At 37.2% G+C, this 19,022-nt stretch overlaps 1 protein-coding gene across 1 annotated transcript; it reads right to left on the bottom strand.

Moving 5' to 3' along the window:
- Positions 1-8,217: 8,217 nt before the first annotated feature.
- sec23b (SEC23 homolog B, coat complex II component) lies at positions 8,218-18,704 on the bottom strand. Its single transcript, XM_038290716.1, has 19 exons — positions 18,530-18,704; positions 16,555-16,781; positions 15,897-15,954; positions 15,669-15,755; positions 15,070-15,306; positions 14,750-14,832; positions 14,483-14,627; positions 13,420-13,578; positions 13,199-13,314; positions 12,833-12,956; positions 12,655-12,735; positions 12,454-12,543; positions 12,145-12,251; positions 11,682-11,835; positions 11,344-11,421; positions 10,734-10,895; positions 10,517-10,603; positions 10,163-10,384; positions 8,218-9,238 (listed from the first exon to the last, which is right to left on the bottom strand). The coding sequence occupies exons 2-19, from the start codon at positions 16,773-16,775 to the stop codon at positions 9,149-9,151; spliced, it is 2,301 nt and encodes a 766-aa protein (XP_038146644.1). The 5' UTR covers positions 16,776-16,781; positions 18,530-18,704; the 3' UTR covers positions 8,218-9,148.
- Between the last annotated feature and the right edge of the window lie 318 nt (positions 18,705-19,022).

Raw genomic sequence — 19,022 nt, 5'->3', positions numbered from 1 at the left:
CACGTAACTCATAATTTGATTAAGGGGAATTGTTTTAGTGCAAGACTAGTTTAGATCAGAGGGCCTACTTTTTTTCAACACCCACCCTCCCAGAATCTGTAATTGGTAAAAGAGTCCTTGAACAGCTTTGCCTTAAAAAGGCTGAATCCCCAGTTGAAGTGAAAATCTCAGTGTGAATTTTGGCAGTTGAGTCAATGCTTGCAAAATCTTACTGTTACCAATGTACATCTAAACTTTTCAAGCTGAATTTAATTAATGAATACTATAGTCTGTGATAATTAATCCCAGAACGGATATTTTTGTCTATAGATAACATAATCATAATCCTAAACTGACAAGAGAAAAAGCAGGACAGCAGAAGAGATAAGGAGGATAAGAAAGGGGTAGGGCGTAAAGGAAATGAATCTAAAGCAGGTAGAGCATTAAGCAGGGCCAAATTAAGATGCTACACTATGACTTTTTAGTGATTCCTGTTATGCAGTGTCGAACACTGCACAACCAGTCCACACTCACGTTTCAGCATGTATTAACTAAACCAGCTAACAATACTTGTACATTAAATACTTTTAAATCCTCAGTAGGATGCATTTATACTTCCCCTGTTAGACCTTTAGTGTCAGAACACAAGTATGTCATTTCAACCTGGAGAGACTCACAAGGAACAATTTTTGACATTAAATAATATATATAGATAGATATTTATGGTGTTGAGGATTGTAAAGAAAGATCTGGGTTTAAACCTTAAAGCTTTCTCTGATTCTTTCCTGAGAAGAAATCACTTGGGATAAACTCTTTGAATAACACATTATAATGTATATGTATTAAATAACCATGAGACATGAAAACAGATTAGGGTTATGGAAGGAAGTGCTTACCAACCGGGATCCCTTCTTGTTGAAGTGGTCCTGCATCACAGTTAAAGAAGCATTTTATACCACTCCAGTATGCCACATCAACAAATCATTACATCATAGACGTTTGTTAATGAGGAGACATTTATGTTGCAGGTGGTTGGAAGAAAGGCACTTGATACTGATGAGGCAGCTTATCGAGGAGAGTCTTGGATGCTATTGCCTCCTGAGGAAGCTTGGAGAGCAGGAGATGATTTGACAGTCTGGAGCTAAAACATGCCCGAGTCTTCCACACTCAGAAGAAACCTGCTTTTAACTTGGGTTAAGCTTTTTATTAGGAAACAAAAATCTGACATCAGGATTATTTGCTTTTAACAAAATTGTTGACCGCACACATTACACAGTGGTCTCCCTTCATTTTGTGCTGAACTTATGTTGCAGGGACACAAAAAAATCGTTTCCGTTGAAGTAGAAATAAATCCACACATTTCAAAATAATTCTTATGATTTGAAATATTAACTCAGTCCTCGGCATAGAGAACAAATTTTCTTTTTTATATATATATATATATATCAACCCCTTATAAGCAAGTTTTTACAATTAAAAGCTCCTTTCTCAACCACACAGCTTTTTAAATGTAAAAAGCTTCCTTGATGGGAAGCGAAACGTCTTCACACTTGGAAACAAATTCCAGTGGATTGTTTTTTTACTTTTTTGGAATGGTCAACTAAAGAGACAGATGTGTCAGATCTGTAGCAGAAGACTAATCCCTGCATGGAAATCCATGGAATCCATATTTTTCCATGGTTATTTAAGGTAAGCCAGGTCTTGTTTTTTTTTTTAATCTAGGGAAAAAACTATGTTGAAATGTGTACATTTTAATCCAAAAGATTCTATCAAACTTTAGTTCAAGCAAATATGTTGACAGTCAGGATTTCCAAACTGACTCCTATTCACATTTAGACCTAAACAGGTGTCTTTATTTGGACGTCGTTAATTCTTAGTCTTTCCTACCATAATCTCAGTTTGTTCAGACACAATCCAATTTTCTAAGTCTGTTTAGTGAAAATTCACTCTTGGAAAAGAATTTCAAAATGACAAAAATGATTAAACCATGTATATAAAAGGGTCACCAGTGATTTTCTTCTATCTTTATATTTCTCCCTAGAGGAAGGCTCGACTTTGACAAACTAATGCCACAGCAGTGAAAAAGAATCCTGTTTGGAAGCAAGAGATTGAGTTGGTATACCTCAGACCATCTGGAGCACTGTTGGGATCTAAACTTTCCCTCCTTAAGAAGTGCTTTGTCTCTTAAAGTGACCCAGTAGTCGCTGCCACCAGCTGACAATAGCCTTATGGCATATAAGCATTAAGTTGGAAGACCAGTGACTTGGTTGCATCCTGATAAACACCACTTATGACGTCCATGTGGATGGTCAAAGGTTGCCTCTTGAGTTTCTAGCAATAGCAGGAAGTTAATCCCAGCTCCAGTTGACACAGTTGAAGTTTATTCTTATAGAGTAGTGAAATAAATGCTTACGCATCTACTGATCCTGTAAAAAGCAGAGGGAAAAATGTTACGTCATTCAGACGTCATACACATATCACAATCTCAGCAGAGAAATGCATCCAGTATTAACCTCTAAACATAAAACAAGGGGGGAAAGTGCGGATTATAAATCAAGTGTTCTGTTGGCTAAAGCAACAAAAATACAGATTAAGCCTAAACCAAATAAAGCTTCAGTATGATACTTTGGGGTTACATATTCTAATTCACAAATTTTTGAATTAAGACTCATATTGTTTCCACAAGGAATCAGTGTGTTTTTTGAGCCATTAAAGTCTGTTTATTATTGTCTTTGTCTGTACAGATGTTATTCACTATTTACAAAGCTTTATAATTGCTCTAAACGTGGTCCTGCCTACTGCAGTTTTTCCATTCTGTTGTAAAGCTGCTCCTGTTTTTCTTTTTCTTTTTTTTTTCTTTTTTCTAGTGGGGTTATAAGAGCCATCCCGAGTTCCTTAACTTACTGCATGTTAGTGGGATGTTATAGTTGACACTCCTCTTCAACAACACAGGCAAGGTGCAGGGAGGTGGAGTCCCAGTCCTGTCCTTCATGTTTTAAGTGTCTCCTTGTTGCATCAGACCAGAAAAGAATGGATCCATAAGAGACTTCTACAGCATTTAATTGCAGAGGAGGAGCCATAATTTGAATCAGGTGTGCTTGAACAGACTTATCTAAAACATGCAGGGTGGGGGTCCTTGAGGGCCAGGGTTGGGAACCACTGGGTTAGGGGTTAAGGCAGACGTTCGGACACACCCTTAGTGTTGTGTGTACCTATACAATTTCTTCTGTCTCCTTGTTTTCGCCTCAGTTACACTTGAAATCCTCCATTGTGGGAAAATAAAGGTGTTTGTATTCTATTCTATACAATTAATCATATTAATCGAAATTAATCATTTATTGAAATAATTGTCAACTAATTTAGTAATCGATTAATAGTTAACTGGAGTATAGAGACTCTAAAATGGGTCTTTAGCTGACAGAGCGACCCACTTAGAGCAGTAATGATTCCAAAATTGTAAAAAAAAAAAGTATTTCAAAATTTTGCATTTAAGATTAAAAAATCTTTTTTGTCTGTCAATATGCTCTATCCAGAACTCCTAAAGTGGAAAAGATTTAGCTTGATTTTGTAAAATGTCTTCTTTAAGGGAACTTTTGCTATTCAATTATTGTTGCAGCCCTAGTTCTATTCCATTTCGTGTGAAATGGAATAGAACTAGGGCTCATGTTGGCTCTTGATTGCTCTGGTGTGACCCAACAGAATTAAAAAAGACACCTGGATAGGTGTCTTCAAAAACTCAGTGAAAGTGTGGTTGCCTTCCAGTTTAAGCATGTGAATCTATTCTATTCTATTCGATTCGATTCGATTCGATTCAGTTTGAAGTGCCACAATGAAATTGGAGGTGAATATTTTAAATAGAATCAGTACATCTAATTTATATATGTTTAATAAATAAATGACAAGTGTGTCAGTAATATTTTAATATATAATTATCTTTTTATCAGTAAATAATTCAATTCAATTTTCAATTCAGTTTATTAATATAGCGCCAATTCACAAAACAAGTCATCTAAAGGCACTTTACAGTTCATCAGATCATACAGTCAATTTGATTCAAAGTTTTACATCTAAGGAAAACCAGTTGATTGCATCGACTCATTGACTCGAATGCAATTCATCACACAAAGCATGCTTTTTTAAATTAAGGTATTTGTAATTGGTGGTTCAACATAACATACTGAATACAATTTAAGTGGATTCTTCTCTTATTTCCAATTATGTTTATAGTCACAGCTATGTTATTCACCTTGATACAATTTTTAGTCATCATCATACTTATAGTCAATTGATTAATCTTTGTAGGAAATCTTTAAACCAGCACTATCCCATTCTTAGCCCCACCCGTTATAACCTAATTATACATATTATAAGCAAAATGTATTAAAGTTCTAATTCAGGAATACTTTATTATCTTGAGAAGAATGACAGTTTCTGAAAAGATCTATTCTAATTATTTTTCATGAAAAATTTCACAAGTCTCTCCACATCTGTATTTAGATGTTTCAGTTTTCTGTGTGACAATACTGTTGGCAACAATTCTGACTATTGTTTTGCTTTTTTGTTCTAAATATAAAGTACTCAGAGAAGAAGAGAGGAGGGATCTGTGATAACACTCCGTAGAACACCTAGGGCAGAGATGTTTTTAACCAAAGGAGCTTTTCAGTTGTGTAACAGCTTTAAACATTATGTACTTTATATTCTATATTTAGAGAAACTTCCATTGCAGTGAGGACTCTTAAATGTCACCCATTTATCCTCTCACTCACCAAATAAGAAACTGCAACAGAATCATACTATTAATAGTACCATACGATTGCTGATATACATTTTCACACTGAAATCTTATGTAACTTACAGTAGTCAGAGCCTAGAATAGATTTATGTGGCTGCTGGATTTCAACTGAGCCCTTAGATTATTTCCCCTTTTTTTTTTTTTTTTTTGTGGATAAAGCGATGGCATATTTCCTTGCAGCTTTGCCTAAGTCAGGAACTGAGCGGGAGGGAGAAAAAAAAAGACTGGAATGTTAATGTTTCTTCAATCTAAATCTGCAAGCACACAAAGCTGCAGCTCTCACATGCATGAAGAAGGCCAAGCATGTAAAAGTAGAGATTAATCACAGAGGCATTCATTTTCTTCATGAGATCACATCTTATCCATGTACGACGCACACTCAAATCCCTTGCAGCAGCTTTACTGTAAATATAAAGTGTGTGAACATAAACCAGGTTTTGGTGCATTGTGTAGGAGTATCAATGTCAGAAGAGAACTAATGGCTGTTGCTGTGTCTTTTATTTACCATTTAACATTTTAAAAAGTGTAAGGAGCTTCAGATTGCAGCACATTCAAAGTAACGCTTTTGAAATACAGACTTAATTTGTATTACAGTGGCAGCTTCTGTTCAGTCTCATAAAAGCAGAATTTGCCTCTTAACACGTTGCGCATCCAGGATTAGTCTTTATAATCTGTTATTCACTGATCCTCGAAATCATACTGTCTTCTCTCAAATCAGCTTACAGTGACAGTGGATGGTTGACTGAGTGGTTTTGATTGTAGTTTTGTTTCTTCACATTTTGTGGTGATGAATGACGGAGGGGGAAAGACGATTGTTTAGGAATAGATGTTGCTCCCAATCTGCAGAGAGGACATGTCACTATTGTTTTGACAACATTCTCTGCGTGGCTTTATTTTTTTTCTGACGCAGTCCGTATTTCCAATAATACCCGACAAAGTAAAGCTGTTTATCTCACATACCCTGACAGATGTCTGGCATGTGATTATTTATCACAGGAAAGAGTCAGTGGCGCTTCACTGAAACTTGTGTTTTTACTTTTTCCGATGTGAGGGCTTGCAAATTAGAATAAGGGCTGAGTTAAGATCTCTACAACCACTGTAAAAAAGACTGATAACAAATGAAAATCAGTTCCTGTTTTTGGTTAGCTGGTGTAAATAAATGTGTTTATATTTGCTAAATTTCACATTAATAAAGTTGACAATTTCTTTCAGGATTCTTATTTTATTACCTCCTTCAAATTAATAGACATTAAATGCACTATTCTGTTTAAACACATGGGAAGCTCAGCTAACAGTTCAAACACACAGTTTCCTTCTAAAATATCACAAAAAAATCTAAGAAATCAGCAAATTATCGACTTACACAATTCTGGTTTATCCTTTGGTTCCATTTCCAGATTCTATAAGAACAACAACAACAACTGGCTGTTGTGTCCAGTCATCCAGCTGTCCCAGAAGGAGAACATGCGTTGGTGCAAAATGTGCAGAACAAAAGCAAAAGATGCGGGCTGAAGCTGCTTTGGGAGTTTCTGTTAAAATGCCACAAATGAATGTATCAGTTAAATAGAAAAAAGCATAAATGCTCTTTTAAATATAAAGATTTTCACGTATTTTATAAATCATGCATTTCACAAATAAATTATTTTTGAATTCATGCCCTATTCTAGCAATTATATAAAATATTTTCATAATATTTTTTTTTACAGTAAAGTGACCTAACACTGCTATAATGATTTTTTTAAAGGATTTTCTACACATATTTCAAATTCCTGATTCAATTGCTAAAGAAAACAGCACATCTTCAGTCTAGTAGATAGGAGTAATAACATACCAAACACACAAAAAAATAAAAGCCCACTTATTGCTTGACAAATACTGAATAAAAAACTTGTTTATCAACTGGTAAAGCCATTTCAGATATCTAGGGCTCAAAGACTCAATGTCTAGTAAAAAAAAAATTGTATTAATTAAAAAAGAACCAAGCAATGAGGAATGATGAGAAAAATAAGGAAATTAGGTAGATGGCAGGACACGACAGCGTAATGCATCATTGGGAACTTTATAAAAGTGACACCAAACCTGAAGCTGGTCTCACTTCCTGCAAAGCTGTCTGCTTAAAACTTTTAAATAGATAATGATAATTATAATGCAGGCGTCCAAAATGTTCGACATTAATATGAATAGAATAGAATGTGTCAGGCTATGGTTAATATACCAACAATAAGAATGTAAAATTAATAAGGAGACTCCACTGCTGCCACCTCCTGGTTTAGAGGGGAACTGTTTGTTCTAGAGGTGATGAAATTGACATGCCAACAACAAATCTCCTGGCAGGGGTGGCCACAGGATTGGTCAAAGATAGGCCAAGGGTGGCCATGGCAACCACTGGCCCCCCTTCTAGCTTCATCCTTGCACCGTTTCACTCTTATAATAAATATGGATTTATGAATGGAAAGTTTTTTTTTATTAAACAGCTACGTACTTATTTGGCTGTGCTTTCTTACCATTCTGAATTATTTTAAAGATTAATTTCACGTCACATAGTTTGCATGGTGACAGGTTCCTTTAAGAAATATGGGCAGGCAAATGCATGTGAGTTATTTGACATACATTACAATAACTGAGCACATTGCAACAGATAAAACTATTTAGACTTGAAACAACTTTCTTTTCTTTAGCTTTATTATTGCAAAGCATAATGTTTCTATTTTCAGCGACTTTCTTTAGTGAGTCGCTGATGTCGCTGAAGTTGTTGGTTGACTGAAGGAGATATTTCTAAGGTGTGTTGATGTACAGTATGTTTGCGATAGCCTGACATTACCATAGTCATCATGGTTTATTTGAAACATGGTGGTTTTAGGTATTTATATGGATCTGCATATCTGTCTAAGGGTGGGGATGGGGCATAAGAGGCTGGGGTTAAGTCCATGAAAACTGAGATGAGGGTAAAGTCACCAGTGAAATGTGTGTGAAATGTACAATTTGTGGGCAACACATTTCAGAATATCTCTCTACTGCAAATCTTTGGTGTGAAAGCTCTTTTAGATATGATGCCCCAATTCCAACTACCTCTGAAAGTAAGAGCCCAGGAAAAATAAAATACCTCGGCAGATTTGGGCTGAAAAAGCAAAAGTGTCCAAACCTGGGTATTATTGTAACAATAGGACAATTCTCACAAGAGAGGTCAGAACTCTGTAATGGCAAGATTCTGAATTGGCCCCTTGACCCTACTGAAAACTTACCTTCAAAATTTGTACATCTAGTATAGGCAGAATGGTCAAACATTTAAGTAATGCACAGTGAGTTCTTCAAAACATTAGGTGTCTAAAAAGGGCATAACATTTATACTTAAGATGGAAAAAACCCCACTGTATATAAAACTATTTTATTTACTCACTGGAGTTTTTTCATTCCATCTTGAAAAGAAGAAAAATGACAGTCCAAAAGCATTATAACAGGCTCAAAATTTATTCATGCAAATGCTGAGTGCATGTAAACATACGAGCAGCACTGTAGCCCTCTATAGTTCATGGGTAGAAAACAAATGCTGGGAGGACTCAAGAATCCTGACAGGATTTAAAAATCAGCCTAGTTGGTCTTTACAGTTTGATTACAAAGACGCTGGGGCACTCATTGTGTGCAAAATACCAGATGGTCAACAAGTCAAGATGAAGCTATATTAAGGTTCTATACAGTTAGATGAATGTTCCTTGTTGGAAACGGTCAGCTGAGCTCCTGGGATTGACTTCCATTCCTCAGAACATGGATTCTCATTATGTAGGGATGGACATTTCTTAGAAACAGTCAGATTTAATCCCTGAAGAGCTTCCCAAGTCTGACAGATTTCTAAAACCATTTGTGTCAGCTCTCTTTCCAAACAAGCAGGTTTTAGGCAAAATTGGTTAATTGCTATAATTTACTTTCCACAAAAAAACAAAAATAACTACACATTAACTCTTAAGCTATAGACAAAGCAGATGCATACATACATAAATTCACACACTGGCATCGTATTAACAGCGGTTTCGATCCAGTCTGACACACTACATACAAAAAAAAGAACAAATTAGTCGTATCACTGTGAATATCAAAGGTAAGAGCAGTCATGGAATCAATAAAACATTTGACTCATTTTCTTAGAACAATTTTCTTATAAATATTGTTGAAAATGACTAGAGACGTTTTATTTTCAGGAATGTACTGTTGCTCATTCTTTCTATTGCTTCTCCTTTAATTGTTTAAGCAAGACAGGGACAGCAGTCCACAAGGGTTGGCTTTTATGAAAAAAGAAACAACGCATTTATATAGGAAATGTTTATGGATCCTGGAAGCTGAAGGTCATATTCCTCAGCTATGTTTGTGGTTATAGACAGATCTTTATGTGGAGCTGGAAACAGCCAGTTTCTTCAAGTGATCCATGAAGACCTGAAGGCTGACATCATCAGTAAGGATTGGTGCTCCTGTCTCCTACAGTTACAGAAAAAAAAAAAAAAAAAAACTGTTAACATTCTCTCTGTTAATAAAGAGATCCTATTAAAACATGGCTGATCCAATGAGCAGTTTATAGTATGAAAAACTAGACCTCAATCTGATGACAATCTAATGCCGTGTTTCAGTTTTTTAAAGAACAGGTTAAGGATTCATTCTTTTTATCTAAGACAAAATCTTTAATTCTGAATGTAGATTTGAATCTTCATTTTTTTAAAGTAAAATGTAAACTGATTCAAGAGATGTGCTAAGCACCAGCTGGAGACTTATGGGTGCTTGAAAGAATATCTGGGGGATGTTTGGATGATTTAAATTTAATGAAAATAAACATTTTCTCTCATTACAGAAGCTTTGAAGGATGTTGAAATAGTGAAAAGTGTCAACAAGCAAAACTTCTTGAGGGCCTGAGCCCTGCAAGTTTTTGATTTGTCCCTTCCGATTTCATTTTATAGCTGATAATCAGAGTTTTGCTGAACTACAAAAAAATGGATCAGGTGTGTTAAAAGATGAGAAACATCCAAAAAATTGTGGTTCCCATCCTGGTCCTCAAGTACCACTGTTTAAGCACACTTAAAGAATTCCTGCAAGGAGACACCTAAAGTGATTGAAAACTAAAATAGAAAACCACTGGATTAAAATATATTCATATACTTGAATGACCAAGTCAAAGTCGGACCTAAATCCAGTTGAGAATCTGTGAAAAGACTTTCCATTCTAAACTTTGTGATCTTTGATACAGTGCGGAAGATAAAATAAAATAAACCAGAGAGTAATGTAAAATAAGTGAAAAACTTAAATGGTTATAAAAACAAGAAACTGTAAATAAGGGAAGAAAAAAAAATGTTCAAAACTAAACAAAAATTCTTCTTTAAAACGAAAAATAAAAAGAGAAATGGTGCGTACCTGTCCCCAGGCATACAGGTTGTTGTGGGTCTGTGATGGGTTGACTTTGGACAGCAGGAATCGAGCCTGTGAGCCGCCGTGCTCAGTGTCGATGTAGCGAGGCATGGGGAAGCGCGTCTGCAAGATCTCCTGAGCATCATCAAGAGGAGCCTGAAGCAACTGTTTAAAGTTCTCATACTCTGCCATTTCCTGGTAGCCTGCCTTCCTCCACTGAGCAATAGTCTAAAAGCAAACAGGAAAATAAAAATGTTAATTAATTTATGTAAAAAAAAAAACAACAACATGAAACATTTGGAAAGAAACTTTTCGATGCGCACTATGTTTTTTAAGAGGTTCAGTGGCGCTCTGTCTCACCTCTCCATGGTAGATAACCAGCTGGAAGAAGGTGTCCATCAGCAGGATTCGATCTGGAAGGATGCTGCTGCTGTCCAGGAGCACAGGCTGAGAAAAAAAACACAATCAAACTGGTTTATCACCCTATCCAATAAAAAACAAAAAACAAACACTTTTTCAAACTAAACATAGCTCAACAACTAACAAAGGATGCTAGTAGAGAGGGAGTGATGCTGACCTCTGGTGGTCCGTGGAAGGAGTACGAGTAGAGGATGGGTTGGATCATTATCAGGGACTGGGTCAGATCCTGCCTAACAAAGTGGTGCCTGTAGTAGGACGACTCATCTGGGCTGTTGTTGAACACCTGAAGGAAGGGTGATCTCCGCAGGTGGAACATGAACTACAAAAAAACAAACAAAAACAAATAGGTAAATGATAATGTTCTTGTAAACGCTAACTATTTATAAAATTACTTATTATACATCTTTGATTAGAGTTTTTATTAATGAAAAGTCAAGTTAACTTTATTTGGAAGTGATGTTCTGTTTGTACGAACTGCAGCAAATGGTTTTCTCTCATTGTGTCATACTATAACACTAAGTCAGATTAATTGGACCCATGAGCTGACTGACTTTAATTAACCGGCTTAAATTCTAACTTTTTTTTAATTATTATTTACCTTTAAGCAGTTTTCATGTTTGTATCAATTGGTTGTTAACAGAGATGACTATACAGGGAATACAGGAGATTTCAGTGCAAATGGAACATCTTTCATAGAAGGCAGGTATTCTGACCATCTGACCAACTATTTAAATGTTTTGTTTCTGTGAGATTTCCACTTGGTTTACCTGTGGGTAGAGGGACAGGGACTCAGACAGCCTAAAGGAAGTTGGATCATCTTTATTGAACTGGCCAAACTTCTGACACTGAAAAAAAAAACATGAAAGAAAAAAGAAGCGTTTAATTAAATATTAATCATACCACAGAATAAAGTCCATTTACATAAACTTCAATTTTTAATTGACCAACAGCAGAGTTGTTAATTAAAATCCATCTGATTGCCAACGCCTGCTTTTCTTTTACTAAAATAATTTATTCGATTAATAGATATAAAAAATTTTAGATTTAAAAAAATATATATTTCTGATATTGAATTTAACAGGATTCTTGACTTGTTCTAACTTACCAGACGGATGAGCTGCCTGTCGAGCCACCGGAGCACATCAGGACCCTCCTCTGACTCCGCCCTGAAGACACCGAGGCGTGCCATGAGCACGGCAGCCGCTTCTTGGTCGAACGAGGACTCAATGTGCTGAATCTGAGACTGGACGTCGGCCCAACTTGAGTAGGTGGAAGATAAAGAAAAAGGGGAGGATTTGAGGTAAGGGAAGAATGTAGAACATGAGAAAAAGAAAGGACAGGTGAGAATGGGTGTGGTGAGATGACACATAGTTTATACATTTTTCTAAAGGGCAAATATGCACATCTCTTTAGTGAGGACAACCTTAGTTCAAGGTTACATTCCATTATTCAATGAATTCCTTATTCAAGTTCTTTTTAGGAACACTAGCTGGGTTTGTCAGGGACACACCAAACCGCACAATGATCTGATTGAGCGGAGAGCTTCAGCAACACAGTAAGAGACTTACTTTCTGGCAATGGTGGTGACCCGTATCCTCCGCTGTGTGTTGGAGTGCTGGTACTGGGTAACAAACTGGACCGCCCCACGTCCACCCTGTGGGACTGGTGCATTGTGCTAGATAAAACACAGACAACAATTATTCCTCATGGAAGACTTCAACAACAATGCTGTTATTGCAAGAAAAACAACAAGCCATTGTCTGCAAATTTGAAGAGAAAGCCATTATACTGGATCACAAACGGTTGTTCTCCAAAGCTACAGTCCTTGAGAGCTAAAAAACAAATAACGACTACAAAAAAGATAGAAAGGTTTTTACCTGATTCACAACCTCAAAGTAAACGCCCAGGGTAGTGGAGGGGTCAAGGCCGCATAGTTTCCACTGGGTTGTCCCACCAATGCCCATCTCCTGCACACACAAAACCAGTATGGTGAATTCCAGCTAATGGCATCTCTTAGACTACCTATGATGGGGGTGAAGAATCAGAGCCCCCAGGTAAAATCTGCTAGAGGGACTTACATTCTCCGAAACAGAGGAACCCTTTGAATGCAGCGAAACACACGGTCCAATGGCCCCGCTAACCTTCAGCTCTCTGCTGGTCTACAAGGATCAAAACGGTCAGAATTTAACTTTTAACTAAAGATTTTTACAAATACCCTTCGTATTTCAAGTTAACTGAGTAAAGTTTTTAATTTACCTTGACCTCCAGCACTCCTCCGAATGCCATTCGGAAGTCTCCGTTGTAGTCTTTGCTAAAGACTCTTTGGAAGGTTTGCTTAAACAAGGAGGTGTTGAAGGAGTCCCCCATCACAATATGTCCCCTGAAATAGTTACAAACATAAATAAATCACATATTTAATACATCTAATTGATCAGTAATGGAAAATTGTTTTTTTATTTAGTAATGAATGTTTGGAGTGAATCTCTTCTATTCTCCTAGTATATCTATGGGAACATTGTCCAATCTCTAAGGCATGAATAAAGGAAACTAAACTAGAATTTTAAAAAAAGGCCAGAAAAAGAGAAATAAATCCCTCAAATGAAGGAGTAATTTCTGACATACCCTGTGAGATTAGATAAACACTTCATCTCCAGCAGGCCTGTTTGGTCCAGAGCACATGCGTAGATGTCAATACTGTGTCCGTTCACAGCGGAACGGTTCGCCAAAGCTTCATAGTACTGCAAATACAAACAGAGAGAGAAAAACAGATCAAATTAATTCAATGTGCAAAACTAATTTTCTTGTAGCGAAACGTATCTGCAGAGGTTTCATTAATGTGTCACCTTGGTAGCCTTTTTTAGATGCCGCGCGTTGTCCTTCTGGATGTCATGCCAGGAGCGAATGGGGGTTTTTAGTTCATCTCCCACCACCATGCCTGGTCCCTGGGTGGGCGGCCCGCCAATGAACAGCATCACACGGGCTCCTGTGTTTGGGAAGGCCCCCTGAGAGAGACAGAAATAAAAAATAAAGAAGTTGGATTTTACCCTCTCTTACAAACAGCAGATTAAACACAAAAACACAAACAGCAGATCAAACATAAAAACACAAACAGCAGATTAAACACAAAAACACATCTGTTCAGATCTGTTAGTGGTTAGAACATGAATAGGACATTTGCAGGAAGATTTAAGCAGGACTATATCTATATCTTATATTAAATACTTTTTTCTGAAAGAAAGGAATTATTAAGAAAGTAGAGAAAGATGAGAGCAAAGATAGTTATCGCTGTAAATATTTGGTCCTTATATAAAGTTGAAACAAAAAAAACAAAAAGATCACACAGAGTGCAAGAGAGGCAAATCTACTGTTAGTCAGCAAAGATCAGCACGGCAACACACGCTGGCAACAGATAAACACACAGTCCAAAGTCTGGGAACGTCCTCTGCATGACAAGACATTTGGAAATCAGCCATCTCACCACTAAAAAAAAGCAACTGAAAGCTTTTTTAATTAAAAAAAACTACATTCAAACACACTTCCAAAAAGACATTGGTTTTTCACATAAGGCATTCAGCATTCTGAAGATCTGCTTTACATTCACAGTTTATTTCTGGAGTTTGATCAGGGAACCCAAAGTTACTAAAAGCACAGAAATTCCCCCAAAGGGTGAGGAAAGGTACAATCTTTTGTTTGTTTTCTCTTGTGCTATCAGTTATACAACATTAGAAGACTAGAGGATGATGGTGGAGAGGAGAAAGGAACAGCGTGGCAAATGAGTGCAATGCTAACAAGCTGTTCTTTAAGAAGCAATATCAGGTGAAGAGCAGACGAACAGGATGACTTCATACATTATATATATATATGAACATAACTGAAACCAGTATAGTATTAATGACTTGTTTTTACCTCTAGAAGGCCAACAGCAACAGACAGTGCCACACCAGTGGAGCGCAGCGGACGCTTGCCCTGAGGGACAGGCCAGGGGTCTCTCTGCAGCTCCCCAAGCAAGTCGGTCAAGTTCATATCAACTCTGTGAACTGGCTGAAGGAACCTGGATGGGGAAAAGCAGGGCTTTTAGAAAAAAAAAACCCAAAAAACAAGCCATCTGCTGCAGGTGCTTTTAAAAGCAGCAGATATTGGTTAGAACTGAGAAGTGGTATTCCTCCTTCTTACCTGCAGGAGGCAGCAGCATCCTGGGGAGCCACAGGACGACCCTGCTGTCCTGGTGCTGCGGGCTTTGCCAGCCCAAGCATCTCCTGAAATTGAATGCATGCATTGCTGAGTGATCTGAGAGTGCTTGCTAGAATGAATGCTAGCTTTTTCACTTCACAAAGAAATACAAAAACACCCACAGGCAGTGAAATCAATCCAATTTGGACCCAGTCAAACCAGTAATGCTACATTTCACACTAATCACAGGTCTTTATATACGTAAATATGTTCTCTTTTTGTTCCCAAATGTTTTCTTTGTCATCAAAGTAATCTTCACATACCTGGATCTGTTTGGAGGAGAGGTCCTTGGTGCCTCTAAAGACGTAGCTCTTGGCGATCCCCTCGCATGTCAGCTCATGGACCTGAACCATGCGTCCAAAAGTGATAAGGCCCACCAGGGCATTTGGTGGCAGCAGACTCAATGACATCTGGAGGGATTCCTTCAGCGCCTGGAGGTCCTCCTCTTCTAAACATGTGTCCACCACATATAGAAAAATGAGCGGGGCTGAGGGTCCACGCTGTGAGGAGTAAGGAAAAGGGACCATTGAAACATCAGTGAGGTTGTGTGGTTCAGGAGAAAGTTAAAAAGCCCAAAAACCTAAAGGTTTGCAAGGTTGAAAGTTTTACGCTTTGGGGAATTAATTCCAGATGCCATTATTGAAAACCTTCTTTATGTATTACCTAAGACAGTAAACTGAATAAAAACTGTCATTAAATCCTGCGTATAGTTTCATTCCTTTAACTGTAGCCAATTATAAAACTATTGTTATATTCTTATTACATATTTCTTATGCAAATCATCATGCTCTCTTTTGCATAGCAGATCAGCAGTACATGTTATGCAAGGGCGAGGTCAGGGTGCAAACACACATTCATTTACCTGTACTATGTACTCAATGGTGGAAAACTGTGGCATGAGCTCGGCTGGCTGGTTCACTTCTGATATGCCTGCGTAGGAGGGAGGGAACTGTACGAACACAAAGGAATTGTCAGCTCAACAATAAAGGAATGTGGAATGGTAACATTTATTTCTGAGGCTTATGGATGAACTGACAGAGGTCAGAGGATGAATTAAGCATGGAAACATGTTGCATGTGGTGGCACTTACAGGGTTCCGCTGGAAACAGAAGTTGCACGCCCATATTTTGGCTCTGAAGTCGACTTGACTAGAGAAAATAAAAGGATAAAATTTAAATATTGTTTTTTGGGGGTCTAGACTAGAGTTAAAAAAAAAAAATGAAAGTGTGACACTGAGGTAAACAATGTGTGTGTTTAAGCTTTCATGAATCCCTCCTGGTAACAATATAAGATTTCAGAATTTAATCCCAAAATAAATTCCGCTAAAAAAGGACAGTCAAGACCCATCACTGGATTTAAAAAATTGCAAACAACCAATCTGCAAAAATTAGAAGCAATGATGTAATACAATTATATTTCATACTCTGTAAATTACCAACTTTTATACCAGAAGTTTAATTCTAAATTAAAGATTAATTTTATCTTATTTCCATACCTATTGGTATAAGCTTTTTATGGTTTTCAACAGAATTTTAGCTAAGTCCTCACATTTTTAACAGGTTTCTATCATTTTTCCATATAACCAATGTCATCTCTTTATGTCTTTGCCAAACATTTTCATCTCACAAAAAGTGATAAACATGATGTGCATGGAATAGCTCTTTAAACAAGAGTTGAATTTAGATACATAAACCTCGTCTGTAAGAATACAGGCTTCACACACGGGAATGGATTTGTGTGAAACTTACCATAGTGGGTTGAGAACTGCTTTGCAGTTTGCCCGGCTGCACAGAACTGGCTCGTACTGGACAGGTGGCAGGTTGGGCCTCTCTTTGAGAGGAGTGAAGAGGCAGGAGACAGGGACCACCAGCCTGGTGGCCTCAAGACGACTGGAGGGCCAGAGATTCCAGCTGAATCTCACCCCATCTCTGTCCTCGTTTTGTTGGATGAACTCCTGGTAGGTCGACATGCCAAGCTACGGCAGAAAGAGACGTTAAATAAACCGAACCAACGGGTTTAGTCCAGCAGAAGTGTTGCTTAAACTATCTCAGGTAGTCCAAAACTCTGTTGCTCCAAACTAAGTACTGTGTCTTCATCAGTTGTTCTCCTCTGTGTGACCAAATGCGACAAAGGTCTGCTTTAAATACACACAAGTCTTTCACGTCTGGGTTAAAATAAGAAACGGAACTCCGCAAGCATGACGCACAATGTGTCTTTGTAAACCTGCCGAACAAGTTTTGATGATGTAAAGAGAGGAGTGCAAAAGAATTTTAACGTGAACAACGGGGTGTGTCCAAACTTTTGATTAGAACTGTTTGAATATGCTCTGCTTTTGAAGGTGTACAGCAGCTTAAAGGAGTGACGCCCTTAGCAAAGCATCACTAAACAGCACTTGGCAACAGTTAGATATCCTCCTTCGGTGTTATTAGAGGGCAAATTCTTCCTTTGGAGAAAGATTAGAAATGGAATCGGAAAGGGCAAAAAACAAACAGATAAACGTCAAAGATATTTTTCTTGATAAACTGAATATATGCATTATATAGCTACTGCATATAATGCAGTAGCTATATTCTAGTTAAGCGTCTGAGATTGAAAAAAATCTAATTTATTGATGCAAATTTTAATTTGGCTTTGCCTTTTTTTATTTTATTTTCCTCATCATCTTTTGATATTTGCCTAGAGGACTTATCAGTGCATATAAATGAGTACTTGTTTCTACAAGCATATGCATGTTTGTCGGGTTACCCAACTCATCTGTCATGTTGGTATTTATTATTCTACTTCGATTTCTTGTTTTTGTTTTAATTGCCAAGATATGAAAATAAAAAGCCCATCAGAATGAATGAATAAACTGAACACATGTTGTTTTGATTGATGCAAATAAATCTTTAAAAGGCTTAATATTGCACTGATTACTTATTTTTAGATATTTTAGCAACCAAAAACTAAATAAAAGTTATTATTACTAATCTTTTTTTGCCATAAACATCTAAATGATTTGTGTAATGATAACATAAGACACTTTGTTCCTCGGATTTCTAGATTACACGTCAGCAGGTCCAAAGCCTTACGTGACATTTTTATGCCTGTGTTCAACTGAATCAAAAGTTCATAGTTCAAATATTACCTAATTGATGTCTGGATCATTTATTTCAGAAAACCATCTTTTTATTGCATGTAGTTTCCCCTTAAAGACCCTTATGTCATAGTGCTGCATATAATAAGCAATTAAAGTTTTAAAATCCCACTTAAGTTGTCAGGAAAAATACGTTTTTATCAAAGTGGCAATCAAAAACCAAGGAATCAGCAATAAAATCTTGGTTTCACGTTTAGGAAAACTGAGAAGTCTCTGTTAGAACTGTTTATATATACATTCTGAACAGACCTCATCGATATAACAAACTAGCAGCTACGGGTCATCGCCAATAAAGACACCAGTTATACAGTCTGTACTGATCAGATTTGCTGAAACTGGTCAGAAATATAACAATACGGAAAAGCTTGAAAATATTTTACAGTTTTTTATGTTCAAATATCCAAACTGTGAATCTTTAACTCGGCATTTACATTCAAATTATGTCCTTGTTGCTCTTAAAAGTCGAACATCTTACATAGGTCGAGCATGCTAACTGAATGTAGCATCTCGACACTTCCTGTGAGTTAAATGGAAGCTAAAAAAATATGGACGACCTACTTTCGACCGAAATTAACCGGAACACTTACCTTTTGTATGAAGTTAACTTTGGGACAAGAGAGTGGCTTTTTGTGTATGAAATAGATTAGAGCATCGGGAAGAAGAAATAGAGGAATGAAGAGGGCAGATAGATGTCGGTGGTGAGATCGCACCCTGTCAGCCCCGGCTTCTCCACTTCACTAGAGTGACGTGTTACTCCACATTTGGGCTTCTTCTATTGGCTCTTTTGTCGGTGACGTCGTATTGGTTTAACCATTCAAGCAAGCTGGCGGAAGTAGACTTCCGCTTATGGCCGCTGACGTGATTTGGTGGCGCCATCTTGGGGCGGTCGACTGCTCCGCTCTGTAATGTGTTGGGCTGGCAAAAAATCTATTTTAATCAACTTTAACTCACTGAATATTGAACAAATTTTCACGGTTGTGTTTTTAGCTGAAAAAAAAAACCAAATGATTCAGCGCACATGCATATCATTAGTATGGTTAAGAGAAATAGAATATTCTGATAGGATGTTGCAAAGCACAG

This window comes from Cyprinodon tularosa, unplaced genomic scaffold (assembly GCF_016077235.1).
Source record: "Cyprinodon tularosa strain WSP-4 unplaced genomic scaffold, ASM1607723v1 ctg287, whole genome shotgun sequence".
NCBI classification, from domain to species: Eukaryota; Metazoa; Chordata; class Actinopteri; order Cyprinodontiformes; family Cyprinodontidae; genus Cyprinodon; species Cyprinodon tularosa.
Note: the sequence above shows the minus strand (reverse complement) of the source record. Positions and strands in the feature narration are given on the sequence as shown.